At 39.0% G+C, this 14,912-nt stretch overlaps 1 protein-coding gene across 1 annotated transcript; it reads right to left on the minus strand.

Moving 5' to 3' along the window:
- Positions 1 to 1,379: 1,379 nt before the first annotated feature.
- gipc3 (GIPC PDZ domain containing family, member 3) lies at positions 1,380 to 11,995 on the minus strand. Its single transcript, XM_054602421.1, has 6 exons — positions 11,696 to 11,995; positions 8,356 to 8,541; positions 8,071 to 8,251; positions 4,519 to 4,628; positions 3,719 to 3,800; positions 1,380 to 1,756 (listed from the first exon to the last, which is right to left on the minus strand). Exons 1-6 carry the CDS (start codon positions 11,993 to 11,995, stop codon positions 1,605 to 1,607), a joined length of 1,011 nt encoding a protein of 336 aa, XP_054458396.1. The 3' UTR covers positions 1,380 to 1,604.
- Positions 11,996 to 14,912: the final 2,917 nt, after the last annotated feature.

Genomic DNA, 14,912 nt, shown 5'->3' on the forward strand with positions numbered 1-14,912 from the left:
TCGATACCCGGCTTCGGCAGTCGATGTGTCCTTGGGCAAGACACTTAACCCCAAGTTGCTCCCGAAGGCTTGCCATCGGTGTGGACTGGATGTTGCATGAATGTTAGTTAGAGTCTGATGGTGGCACCTTGCATGGTAGCCTGTCATCAGTGTGTGAATGGGTGAATGATATGTAATATACTACTGACTGTAAGTCGCTTTGGATAAAAGCGTCTGCTAAATGACTGTAATGTAATGTAATGTAGCCAGTGTGTGTAATGTATTCCAGTGTTTACTTACTTACATGTAGTCACATAATGACCTATAACTTGTTCACATTGTTTTGTGAGCAAGAAAACATTTAACTGTCAAACTCTAACATGTAGTTTGATGCTTCCTTCTTTCCACAGTAAATACTCCCCAGTGCAGACACAGACAGAGAGAGAAGCACATTAAAACTAAGTGATCCTGAAGTATAAAGACTGAAACAAGCCGGTGAGATACATATTTACATATATTTCCTTGAAACTAACTCTGTGAATGTATGGCAAAAGGGGGACGTATTTGTGAATATGTGATACAATGTTATTTTAATATTAGTGGGCAAGAAGACCTTCATATTTTTCTGGCAAAATTGCTGCAGGGAACTCATAAGCTAACCAGTTTTTTTGTTTTTTGTTTTTTATTGTGGGAATTCAGCTGGAGCTTGTCCCCTGATGTTCATTTCACAGTTGTGACTAATGTCTTAACATTTTTTTAAGTTCAGATGCTTACTCAGAGGTCTGAGAATATTTAAACTGCTATTTATTGCACAAGGGCCACTTGGTTATTTCAAATAGTAGATCGATTTTAAATAAATACAATGACAACCTATTTGCAAACATATTATAAGTTATAGATCATGTATGTAGATCTCTAGCTTGTAAAGTGTATTGATGATAGAGAAGTAGACGAATACATTCAGATTTTGGGATGACCCAAAAATGTCCCCTTGTTTCTTTCCCGTTTGCCCAGTGGGTCTTCATCAAAGGAAAAAAGTTCAGTGTAGCTTATCTAACTTCCTTGATTCCTAGATGGCTGGCTGATTGTCCACTGTTTTTGCATTTGTGTTTCCTACCACATTGTTATCATATCCTTTGCATAATGTTCTATACGTATGAGAAGGGATGGAGCTCTTAAAAACATTTGTAGACTCTTATCTTTGATCCAAATGGGAATAAGCCTGTATTTTTGTGAACCAGCTAACTTCACTGTCACTGTTTTTCCTAAACACGATCAACAGCTAATTGCCTACACCGTAATGGTTCATTTCAATCTTTGATTTCAGAACAAATCTGTTTAAAAACTACACGGCAATTGTCTGTGTTTATTGTAAAGAGTTTTCAACATTCAGGGGAAAGAGTGATGATCAGCATTTGTGCAAATTATTGTAATTTGACAATTCAAAAGGAATTGGTTGAAATAGTTGCGGTCCCTGTCATAGTTTTAAAGGAAGTCATTAAAAATGAAAAGCTTCTACGCATTCTTGTTTTCCCAGTTGGATGTACTAGAGAACAGAGCTTTCTCTCTCTATCTTTCTCTTTCTCTCTCTCTCCCTCTCCCTCTCGCGCTGTTATAGTAAATGTCTACATTTTTCCATTCTTGACGTCTCCAATAGCCCCCCATACATCAAACAAAAACACATCAGGGAAAGCAAAATCTCCCAAAACTGAGTCCAAGGCCTCTGCAAAGTCATCAGGGTTCTTCTTGTCTTTGCCGGCTTCCACGATGGTGGTTGCTGCAGAAAAGAAGGGATGGGACAGATTTTCATTAATCCAGTTTTGACTATAGCAAGTTTTCTTTCTCGGCAGCCAAATCCAAAACAATACACCTAATACTCATTTAGATGTCCTATAATAGTTTTTTACAACATAAAATTGCTCAATTAATCATATGATTTACAAAGGATTTGCGAGCAATCACAATCATCTCAATTTATGAACCACCAAACATAACATAAATGTGCACTGCCCGCCACTTCAAGTGCAGGAAATACATTTAAAATCTCCTATGAACTGTGTATTTTGATGTTTTTGATTTTAATCAGGAGGCTAAATTAAATGTAATCCCCAATATGTATGCACTGTCAGACTATTTAAATATGTACACATTCATGTTTTAATACTATCTCAGTATGTTCATGTTTTGCCCAGGACTTCAAAAAGTGTTTGTATACTAGCCAGATTTCTATGTGCCTCAAGATATCTGGGTAAAAGGATGGCTTGGATCTACCAGTGATACATTATATAAAGCAGAATATTGTTGCAATATAGGTCAACATCAGACATTTGTTACGACACGTGCAATACAATACACTGTGCAATTATAGCTATAATAGTTTTTTCTGTCTGTAAATATAATATTTCAGTTATTGTTGATTTTCTACAGTTTTTTATTGCTTATTTATAATACTTGTTTTTTATTTAATTTGTATTTATATTTCTATATCTCTTGTGTGCACTTTACCCTATGCTGCTGTAAGCCTGCAAATTTCCCCGCTGCAGGACTAATAAAGGATTATCTTATCTTATCTTATCTTATTGTTAGCAACCTTGTCTCTCTAAACAAACTGTCTATTTCTCACCATTATTTTGTAAATAACCCAATATTTCTTATATTTTTTGGGATCAAATCTAAACATAAAAAAGAGAGAAGAGCAGGTTAACAAATCATGAACCATGTTTTAAATGCTGTCTAAACAGCCAACCATCCATTCAGAAATCAGGCCATTGGCCTTGGGGGACTATGGGACTATGGGAAAGGGCAAACAGCTATCACTGGCAATGTTAAATATGTGTCCCACTCAAATTCCCCAATCTTCCAAGGACCTTCAGCAGAGAGAAGCCCCTCTAATGTCTGCTGACAACACAATACACTATGATGGGTTTACATTTTTCGATTTATTGTGATATTCAGTTTATGAAAGAAAATGGCCTGAAAATGTTGCTGCTTATTGCTTTTTATGTCTGCTTACACAATTGTTATTGAGAGAAGTCAGCTTTTTCTGAAGATTGTAAACTCCTTTTACATTCTTCCATAGCAAGTGAAACTTGCTTGATTGAGCATGAAATTATATGCATGACATCTCCACTGAGAAAACTTCATCCACAGGTAGACAGTGAGGTTGCAGATGACAGTACTGGGAAAAAAAACTGCTCTAAGTTCAAATATTTTTTTCAAATAACTGTCATTAAAGCTTCCTCCACCACGAAGCACTGAATACTGAAGACTCAGACAAAATGCAGGAACTCAAAGGTTAAAAGGGTCAAGGGAAAATAAGTTCACCTAAAGTATTAAATATTGTGCACACACACATAACAGCTCCTTTGAGGTACACTGCATCATTATGAATTATTTGTGGATTATTTGCTTACCTAAAGCTTACAGCAGCTCTTTCAGCCATTGGCTGATTCTGCCAAAGAGCAGGACGGAGTGCTTCAGACGCTCATTTGTGGGATCAATAAAGGAATATAATAATAATATTGAGTATAAATCCTGAGGAGGAATTTTTCTTCAATCCGACCCAGATCTGAAGTGGGCTGGCCTATCTCTGCATGTGAAAGAGTGAGTGAGGCAGTTTATCAGTCTATTAGATCCAGGAGTCAGCTGGGTTTACTGTGGGCTATGTTTGTGATGTCCAAGCATGGACTCCAAGGTCATGTCTATTTTAAGGACCCAAGATTTATGTGGGTGATCTTACCCAGCTCCAGATCTCTGATGCCCATGTAGCTTTCCAGCAGATCATCAACTCTCTTGGTGGCCTGTTCTTCAAACTCATTCTGCTGGCAGAGCGAATAGGAAAATACAGAGGTGTTGTTGAATAATGTGTGGTCTTCACGCTCTTAATATGGTGATACAAACAGCATAACCTTCTCATTCCAAAAGATGCGAGAGCCAATAACATCTTGGGCGATTGTGTATCACCAATATTTATGTTATAGAAATATATCAACGTTACAGATAAAGTTGAGTATTGCTGGTAGGTGTTCACTGCTTGTCAAGTGAACTCTATGTCGTTTCTTATAAATCCAGCGAACCTTTTCACCCTTCAAATTTTCTCCAAGTGATATGGTTTGTGTATTCACATCTTAGTTAAGTGTTATGTGAGACATCCTGCATTGAAATATAGGAAGTGAGAATTACTTTGTTTACAGAGATGACTTATATCGAAAGTGAGAGAGACATTGTCCAATGAGAAATAACGGATATTGTGTGGCTGTGTGTGTACGTGCTTGTTTATGTGTAACCAGAGTCCACTGGGGGTGTTCAGTTCAGGTCAGGTCATTTCAGTTCTTTAGTCTCCCACATGGGAATCTAGGCTTTTGGTGCCACTCAGCAAATGAAAAAAATCAAAAAATGATAAAAAATGATCTAATCAGTTGTAAGACTAAAAATCATCTTTAATAGGTCTGCGTGTGTTCGTCTGTGTGAGTTCATGTCACTGACCGAGTACATCAGGAAGTCAAGCAGTCATTGTCCGGCAAAGCGTGTGAAACTCACCACTTCCTGAACTGTAGCAGCACCCTTGGAGCGCAGACGTAGTGTCTCCCTCCCGTTCACCATCTTGCCCTCGGTAGATTTTGGCGCTCTGGTCCTCATTCCAATCATGTCTTGCCACACACACAGAAACATGATGCTAACCATTAATCAAATTAAAGAGAATATCTTTTGAAATGTAAGTGTTTCTGGGTGGTTCTCAGCGCTTACTACCGTGTACTTCTTCTATCATCACAAGGTCATAGGTTCAAAGTGAACAAAAACTTGCTCAGTGATATTGGCTGATGTCACCACATATTTTACTTAAAATGATTAAATAAACTTCTCAAACTCAAATCATAATCTATCATAATCTAATCTATTCTCCGTGTAATTTAAGATTTAAACACAAACAATACAGCAAAAGTCAGAGAAAAGAACCAAGCCAAGGTTTTACTAAAAACCAAGTCCAATTTATGTATCTTTTTTATTCCTGGCTGAATTGTATATGAAAGTGTTTCTCAGGCTCTCTAGCAACGGAGAAAGTACAGCATGTACACTTGGATAAAATCTCTACAGCTTCCTTGGCACTGTCTTCTGTGTTACTGCAAAGTGTATGAAAAAGTGAGGCACTGTGCATTCTAAGTCTCTGTGTTAGTGGATTCATCACACTAAACTAGACATTGTTCACACTGTTACATTGTGGCTGCACGGTGGTGTAGTGGTTAGCACTGTCGCCTCACAGCAAGAGGGGCCCGGGTTCAATTCCCGGGCTGGACAACCTTCTGTGTGGAGTTTGCATGTTCTCCCCGTGTCAGCGTGGGTTTTCTCTGGGTTCTCCGGCTTCCTCCCACAGTCCAAAGACATGCAGCTTAGGTGCATTGAAGACTCTAAATTGCCCGTAGGTGTGGATGTGAGTGTGAATGGTTGTTTGTCTCTATATGTCTGCCCTGCAACAGACTGGCGACCTGTCCAGGGTGTACCCTGCCTTCGCCCATTGACAGCTGAGATCGGCTCCAGCACCCCCGCAACCCTTAACTGGATAAGCAGGTTACGGAAAATGGATGGATGGATGTTACATTGTGGGGACTCCCTTCCCATCTGTGCACAACAAATCAGTCCTCATAGGATCTTCTTTATGGGACTTTATTCAGGGGTTAAAGATGGGTTGAATGTTATGGTTATGAATGTAGGGGTTATGGATAAGGCCAGGGTAAGCCTCCAGGGAACGTATCTAATTCCTTACAATGTTCTCACAAGTACAGTAGTAGAATAAACATGTGTGCATGCTCCTGTACTATATTTGTTGATGCTATATTAATGCTCTAGACATTGTATAGAGAACCTTTAAGGTTAAGGGAGACATGTTTATCTTATGTATGTTTCTGTGGTGTTTTTTAGTTTCAGGATTAGGGTAAAATGAAGGCATGGTGCCAAAAAAAGTCCTCTAAGATGTACAAAGTGTGTGTGTTTCTGTCTGTGGATGGTGCTTCCCGGAGGTTGTTTCTGTATTCCCTCAAAAGGTTTGCTCCATTTCTGCTCTGCATGTCTTATGCCTGGAGATGAATTGTAAACTAAAAGAAATTTAAAAGATTGAAATATATTGCTGTGCAGTATCTACTTTTTGAAGAGGCTCGATTTCTCCTGTGGTTGCGATGTAATGAAAAATCCCTAAAGCTTTTAAAAATGTGTCTGTCTAGACATGATTGAGAATGATTGAGCGTATTTAAGTAAGTGAATTTACAGAAGTTATTTTCCAGTGCACTGCATTTTGTTTTTAACTTTTACCTAAGTACTTCATTTCTCTGCAACATTTCAGACTCAGTCTGGTAACAACAGCCGAATTTACTGACCATCAAAGAGGTTTATTTAGTTTATGTTCTTTACTTGGATTACAACGTTTTTTGACTTGATTATCTAAATCAATCCACTGAGCCATATTTTTCCCTGCAGAACCACTTTATCTTCTGTCACACACACCATTATAGGCTGAGGCTTAAAAGCCACTGCCTTAATACTGGTCAATCAATTGTAGTTGCATAGTTTAACAACATTTCCAGGCTAATTGGCAGGTAGCCAGGAATCTCTCGAATGTACTTGTCTGCTCTTCATGTTTGGCTGATGAGATATGGAAAACTACCAGGGAATGATGAAATCCATCAACCACTGGGGTAAACTGTGGACAACAGGGTGGGTTCTCCTGGGAATAAGCTGTTGGTGCTTGGCCAGTCCTACCATAAAAAAATGTTACCCGGGGGGAAGCTGTTTAGTGAATCACGTCCAACACAACTTCCAGCGTATGCTGATAGCTTAAGATAGATATAATAGGAGAAACAGATATGTTTATTTTCCCCTGATGTATTCACTTCCTTGTTATCAGGAAGGAAGGAAGGAAGGGTCAATAAGTCATGGTGCAGTGAAGGGCATTAACAGTATGTGGTGCTACGTTCTCTTTATAATGCTTCTATTATTGTCAGGAGGTGGCACTAATCGACAAATCGAAAATCTGGACCTTTACCACTCACTGGAATTGTTTACGTCACTTTGTTAATCAATGAACGAAGTACGCATTTGCACTTTGTTTTGCTGACGTTAGCCAGCAATACCTCTGTTGAGCCGTCCAAAGCTACATTAATTTGGAGATAAAACCATAACTTAAATCCTTGTGAAGGTGTAAAAGAAACAGAAAAGGAGCTGCGGTTTTGGTGATTAAAAGCAAATGTCACAGCCTGTTGTTGTCATGACTTATGTGTGTGCTAGCTCATAATAAAGGCTAGATGACTAGTATGAATGTAAATCACAGAGTCTTGCTGAAAGCATGTCAGCATACGGTCAAGTCCTGGTTTAGCTCAACGGTATTTACCTAACTCTGACAGGTCATTGAGTCCAGACAGTTATAAACAGAGTCATAAATACATTGATCTGTTTAGAATTGTTGTCTGGTCAGCGACAATGGGTCGGACCTGCCCCATTTGGTCATGTACCTTGTTGTAGCTAATTTGGACCAGCAGAGGTTTGATGATCTGTTTGGAGACCATTAACACAATAACAAGGTCAATGTACTATCTGAAACAAAACAGATATGATGGGTTAGTGGCACCAAAAGTCTAGATCCCATTCAAAATTTGAATGCTGTCACTATAGTTTCCTTGGTTCTCAATAGCTCAGCCCTGCTGGTTTCATCCTATCATTTAACCATTTATACCATGGAATGCGAGTGATTAGAAGGTCCAGGAATTACAGGGAATGAATACTGACATTTTTTAGTACTTAAGTAGCCTATTAATGGTATCGGTACACAGACCTGATGTCAACTAATGTGGTAACATCAATACATGTAGGCTTACAAGGTATAGGAACAGCAGTGTATTACTCAAGATCATTTTGTTTGTTTATCAGAGTAACCTGCAAAGCAGAAATGTACTACAAGGTGAACCACAACTGTAAATTATAATATGTTTGCTTTCAACAAAAACATCCCTGACTGATTTAGAAGTGTATGTTTTGAATTCCTGATCTCCATCTGTTCTGCACATGACAGTGAGGCCCAGTCATCGAGAAACAATTTTTACTCACCAAAGGCCTTCTTCGGCCCCACCAGGCGGAGAGTGAAGGGAATGCCTCTAGGTTGCTCTTTTAGCATCTTAGCCACCTCGTAGTGTCGACAGCCAACAATACTCTGGTCATTGATGGCCTCAATGTGGTCACCAACACATACTTTCTTCAGCTGGTCTATGGTGCTGCCTTCCTTGATCCTCTGAAAGAAACAAATTGTAATATTTCACATGAGATTCTCAGTTTGGAGCCTTCTACAAATTGAGAGAACAAGGCTCAGCCTGATTAGCTCTGCCACTTGATCACCTTGATGAAAGCATATCCAGCTCCGTTGTCTGTGATAGTGAGGCCCAGTGCGTCTTCTGTCTTTGTCACCTCCACCTCCTTGGTCTCCCCTCTGACGTGAGCGAAGATGAAGTCTTCCAATCCTATCTGCCCCCCCAGCAGCTTCTGCATGTCCACCTTATGAGAGTTGAGGGTGCAGAATAGGATCTAAAGGTAAGAAAAATAAACAATTTATTTAAACTTTAATTTACTTTTTATAAACCAGCTTATAAGGTTGCAAAAAAAACAGCCCTTCAGAATTTCTGTAGCTGTGCTGTATAGAGACCATCCAGCAGAGGGCATTAGAGCCAAACATTAGATTTTGCAGTTGTGGCCATTTTGATAAGAGTCATGAATGTGACAATTCATTAAAAGCCTTTGTATAGCTCAAGATTAATGTTTAAGTCAGTCACAGCATACAGGCTATTTGGTTAAACATGTTTTTGTTTGTTGAAGGGGTTAAGTGCTTAAATGTGGGTTGTTTTCAAAGGTTTGTGGATTAATCATTGATTGAAAATGATAAGGAGCTGATAGTAATAAACACTTAAGATGAAGACCTTTTATTTTCTAAAAATAGAAGTCATCAAATGTTACTAGATCTCAGGAGTACACCATCTAATATTATCAATGTATTGAAGCAAATGTGTGTTAAAGAAAAGCATTAGCACACCCGATATAGTTGGATTGAACATCTGACTCTGACACCATCTCTATGCTTTTTATAGATTATTTATAGTTTAGAACTATAACGGTCTTTGTTGTTGAAAGTGATTTTCTGTTTTCACATTTTATGTGGTTTGCTGAAATCTAAGGTTAAAGTTCAAGTTTGACTTCATAATCCATAACGGAAATACAAGATAACCTGAGTGAACTGTTATCTTTTCTTGAGCGGTTCCTGTTAGATATCGCTCATAGTAGTTCTCTTGGCAAGTGGGAGAGTCTGACTGCAGTCCAAGGTCTTGTTTGGCATCCAGCTTTACTGTAACTTTATGCTGTTCAGTCCACAGGAGGTCAAGGGAACTGCTTATCACCAACTAATTGCCTGATATTTCCCATAGAAAGTCTGGTATCTTGAATTGGGACTCCAGTTCAAGGTCTTGTAGATATACATGCAGCTAAACACTTATTTGACTGACAAAACACTTCAATTATTGGTTAAAGACTTATTAATGACTTGAACAACAAAGTATACAAGACAAGAAAAGGTGTGTTTTAATAAATCATTCTAGTGTTTTGCATTAGATATAAACTGTTTTTGAAAAAGTGACAAAAACTTAATAGCTTCAATCTTTGAAATATTATTTTTTACTATTAATGATCATTTGTTACAATGTAAGGCTCTAACCCTTACAGTGTTAACTATTAGTATCTATCCGACCGTTATCTAAACTGCTTCTTCTTTCAGGACGAATGGAGATTATCCCAAGACACACTTAGCAGAGTTTACCCTGGACAGGCCGCCAAGATACCACAGGCTTACTCTTAATTCCTGTAAATGTGTTAGTCTTCTTTTATATATGTCTAATTCAATTGGACAAGAGTTAGTGCATACAAATTCCAGGCAGTCTGCACAAAGCGGGCAGATACACAGGATCCCCTTGCTGTGAGGAAACAGCTCTAACAAAATCAAATTATTCTTCTGTCCACTCATCTAAAGTCACTCTAGGTAAGATTGTCAGCAAGATGTTTACAGTGAAAATATTATAAAAAGATAAATAAAATTGATCATTGAGGTGTGTATTTGTACTTTAATGTGGTTTAATGTGGTGTGAAAGCCTGGGTTACATGAGTTGACACTTTCATCCTGTAATTAATATTAAGCATTTAGGAATTGAATCTTATGTAACACAAGAAAACAGGCCAACATCTGGTTGCCTGATTAGATCATCAAGGTAAGCTCCTAGGAAATGTACATCAGTCTATATCACTTCATCTACAGCCTTCATGGATGGCCTTCATAACGCTACTGATAAGTGTAAGATAAGGCCAATGTTGAATATTTATTGCTCTGTTACCATAATGGAATTCTATGCAGAGCAGAAAAAGGTTACTGTTATTCTTATTTAACAGGTTAAACCTTTTTTTAAAGTGTATCCACGCAGTATAATATCGAACTGCACAAACAACCACAGTTTAATTCGGTAAACCAATTTCTATAGGCAAAACGTGCACATGCACGAAACAGAAAATCGGTTGCCTAATTAAAGCCCTATTCTAGTCTTTCCTCATCTATCAATTTCCTCCTACACACTCTGATCATACTACTGTTGCACCTACTTCCATCTGGTCTGAATAAATGCATTTAAATTGCCTGTATGAAATCCAAACACTAAGCACAGCCAGGATAAGTCTGTCTGTGACATCTTATCCGTGTGAGCCTGTGGCCTTGAGAGCAGTATCAGGCTGCAGTGTGGTTTCGCCGGCCTAGACCGACTAAAGGTTTAGTGACTAGACTTCTTCTCAAGGATTCTGGCCTTTTGACCAGCTTCCTGCTGTAACCTGACTGCAAACCCCTAAGGTGCTACGAATTAACTGTTTAGTTCCATAATTTAAAACCATTTTGGAAATTCAATTTACCTGAAATGTACTTTTTGATGTCTCTTAAACACTGTTTAAGAAACAGTCCAGTTACTTGTTACAGCTACACTTGATGCAGTAATTAGATATTTAGTGTAATGTTCCGTCGTCGAGTATTCTAAATGGGAACTCCATTTTTATTCACAAAGGTCAGTGTCATGTGGAGTACTAGACTATAAAAAACAGCTGTTTTGTAATTTCTTAAGTGGCTCAGAAGGCGCTTGTCAAGTCTGAGAAATCATCCTTGTGATGCCACCAGGGTTTATCTTGGATTGGGCTTGGGTGACACAACATTTTAAAAGAAAACCTTTGTGTTAGGTACAGTAATTGTCTGTAATAAGTAAAAAGAGCTTGAAATATTCAGGATCTTTGGATCAAAGTAGGTGAGCACTATTCACCTTTACAATGTTTCGTTGTTTTAATAACTTTCAAAGCAATTTATCACCTGGTTTTGTTTATTGACCACATTATTATCTGGTTATTTGTTTCCATCATTGATCCTGGTCAAGGCTCGGACGAGAGCAAAGTCTGGCAGACAGTAGTGGGGTCAAATGATCTTCAACGGTGCATCATGGAAAATAGCCTAGAATGGAAACCTAATACCTATTTGGAGCCTCTTCACCGACCAGAAATGCAAGAAAGGAATAACACCATTTTTTAAATCTCAATCGTGTCTAACAGAACTGGAAACCTCAAATTAGCCTTTTCATGTTTACATGCAAAGCTGGGTTTTTTTTTTATATACCTCTGAGGGGGAAATGTTGAACACCTCCGCGATCTTGGCATACAGCTCCTTGACGTTGGTGAATCCATGAATGCGGCCTGTGGGACTCCCATGAGCGAGCTGGGTGTGGAAAATGAGCCTAGGCCTCGTGTATTCTGGTGGCCCTGGCGGTGGTGGTGAAGGAGGAGGAGGAAGCGGAGGTGCTGTGGGCTCCACATAACCCTGATGATTCTGGCTCTGGTTCTGGGCCTTCTGATCCTCAACAGCCTCTGCCCCTGCTGCCCTGGAGTCCTGCGGGCTCATAGCCTCCCCGTTCTGCATCGGGCCCCAGCTTTGGTATGGTCCTCCTCTGGGAGCCCTGTTGCTGCACTGCTCTGGCAAAGAGAAAAACTCTGTCTTTCCCTCTGCTTAGCCGACCAACCGCCCAACCATATCACCCAGAGCTTTGGGGTGAAGAGCCCAGATGAATTAATGATGAGAGTAGCTTGGTAACAGTAGCTGGAAGAGGCCAGCCAGACCCTGCTGGGTAGAAACCCAACACCCTTTGAGATGAGGATTGTATGTGTTACACCTGAGTTTCTGGCAGCTCACGCATAGAGAACACAAACAAAACACATCAGGTAAAGGTTTGTTCATCGAATGACACGGTTACAACTCTAATCCCCCATATCAGTCTGGGCACGAGACATACATACCCTGAATATGGGAACATCCCTCTGAAGTGTGAAACTGCCCAGCATATCTGAAAAATGATTTACAAAATGGGCCGCTTGTAAAAGGCCAAAGACAATGTGCCAGTGTTAGGGGTAAGATGATATCATTGGATTGGGAGTAAGGTGCTTCCCCCTTCGCTGGCCTCATTGAATGAAACTGGCTGTTGCTGGGGTGAATCCTTGGAGATGCACTGACCTTTTTGACCCCACTGACAGACCACAGATATGAAACATGACAGTTACAGCCGCTAAACAGATGTTTCATTCACTTAGGTATTTGATGCTTCTTACACTGGCAAGGTTTTTAAGCATCAGTTTACAACCTTACTATACAAAAATGTGTGTACACATGACAGGAAAGCCCGTAAATAATAATGAATAACACAAGATATCTATATCAAAAACTCCTAGAACCAATGGAGTATCTTGACTTGGAACAAAATGTCTTATTTACAAGCAAAAAATAATTTTAATAGTGCTTATGTACTGTATAATGTATGATGAGACACGCATTTCCTCTATAAGTGGAATCTGAGACAGATGGATTAAAACAGATAAATGACTTAAATAGCTCAGTAAAAGGATTTCCACTCATCAGCCGACCCTAAGCTTGAGCGTACAATGACAAAAGGATGTTTTAATAACATTCTGTTTCTTTTGAATAGTGGATCAACAAACAGACATGCAAAATCCACGATGACCAAAATCAAATTCTGTTCTGCTATGATGGTCTGTTGGCCTTTATTTGTCACACTTTGTCCCATGTGTTGTGTTACTCATGTGCAGTACAATGACGCAGTCATGCCAGGACACAAAAATATATTTATCCATCAGATCTGGAATTTCCACAAAAGTCACATTTTAAAATGCCAGCTAGGAACGTGTCTCCGGTATTGTGATTCCATTGCAATTGACTTTGAATGAAGATTCTTTCAGGATGAATAGAATGTACCGAAAGAGGTTTGAGACGCAAAATTGCTGATACCTCTCAGACATTTACAATGTTTTATACTGACATTTATTGGGATTTTTTTGTAAATAGAACATTTTATTTGATAGGTATATGGTGTTAATATTAAGACAAAAATATACAAATGTACATTGTACAATAAGGGTACAGCCTGCGATGCACTATTTTTTTAATCGCTTCATAAGCATTTCTACACACCTGTGCTGTAACGTTCATGGCTGCAGCTGTCTGTGCGTCATAGCCTCGTTTTCTAGGCTACGGTGTTGCCAGCCTACCAAGGTCAGTGTTTACACCAGCAGCTGATAATAAGGATCTCACTGACAAAACATTATTTTGCAATAGATAGTCCTCTACGCAAAGGACATCTAACTTTCTCTTTCTTTGCAAATTTAACTGAAAGACAAAAGTCTAAATTATAGGGATGAATGTAAGTAAAACTGATCTTTATATTAAGATGCAAAAAGCCAGATTCATACTAGCAACAGCCTGCCAAAGCATCCTTGCTGTGCAATTGGTTATGTAGTACAGAGAAGTACAAAAGAGATCAAGAGCCATTAAATAAAAGCTGCAATGATCATTTTACTGTTTGCAAAAGAACATTTTAAATACGCCCTACTTATGTGACTATCAGCTGATTGGCTCTGAACAGATGGTGTGTCATTTACAAATATTGACTACATCAAGGGTGAATAATTCAAGCTGCATGACTCAGAGTGTTAATATTATTTAAACGTGTGGTCTCATAGGACAAAAAGCATCTGCAGTGACAAATAAACGATTTCTTTTATTCTATTGTCTTATTTGTTTTGTTTTGGGGTGGTTGACTCTGGGATATTCGTTTTTTATTCAGCAGTCACAGCCTACTGCGCTGAATGTGAATGTCACATCACTTTCACATCTCACTGACACACAGTGTCTTCACTACAAAACAGGGGCCTCAATGTCATGGTATTGTGCACGGTTCAAATGACCTCAAACAAATTTGGTTGATGGGGCTTTCGTGAGTCCTGGATGCGTAGTACCCCACTTTGTCCAATTATATAGCCATCCCTCTCACTGATGAATCATCACAGAAAAGCCTGTTATTGCCTACGCTGTCTCTACACCCCCTTATTGCGTCACATACTTCCTTATTAAGTGTTATTTCCTCCTCTCTATCTGCTTTGTTTCATGGAAGGGTAGACCATGGGCTGACTGGTGTAGGCCAGATTGCGTGAGTGGGTGGGTGGGTAATGTGTTTGCTGTGTCATGTGGCAAATAATACACTGCCTTTGTTGTTCCTGGTGGCTGGTCAGAAAAAAAAAGATTTTCAATTGCTATGATTTGTGCGCATTTGTCTTAACAGCGGCCTGATAATGATTTTGTTTTTTTTTATATATGTGATCAAGGTATCCATCAATACAGTAGTGAAATACTGACAGCTGTGTTGTAATCAGAGTGTACTGTGTTTCAATAACCCACTGATACGTAATGATGTGAGTTATCAGTGACATAAAGACAAATTCTGGGACAATTATTGAAATTGACAAACAAAGACCATCTCCATAAGAATGTC

This window comes from Anoplopoma fimbria, chromosome 8 (assembly GCF_027596085.1).
Source record: "Anoplopoma fimbria isolate UVic2021 breed Golden Eagle Sablefish chromosome 8, Afim_UVic_2022, whole genome shotgun sequence".
Classification (NCBI taxonomy): Eukaryota; Metazoa; Chordata; class Actinopteri; order Perciformes; family Anoplopomatidae; genus Anoplopoma; species Anoplopoma fimbria.

Coding starts and splice junctions, on each gene's coding strand:
- gipc3 (XM_054602421.1), bottom strand. CDS start 11,995: ATGCAGAACGGGGAGGCTATGAGCCCGCAGGACTCCAGGGCAGCAGGG. Junction 8,542..11,695: donor TCAACATTTCCCCCTCAGAG/GTATATAAAAAA, acceptor TCTTACCTTTAG/ATCCTATTCTGCACCCTCAA. Junction 3,801..4,518: donor CTGCTACAGTTCAGGAAGTG/GTGAGTTTCACA, acceptor TCGCTCTGCCAG/CAGAATGAGTTTGAAGAACA.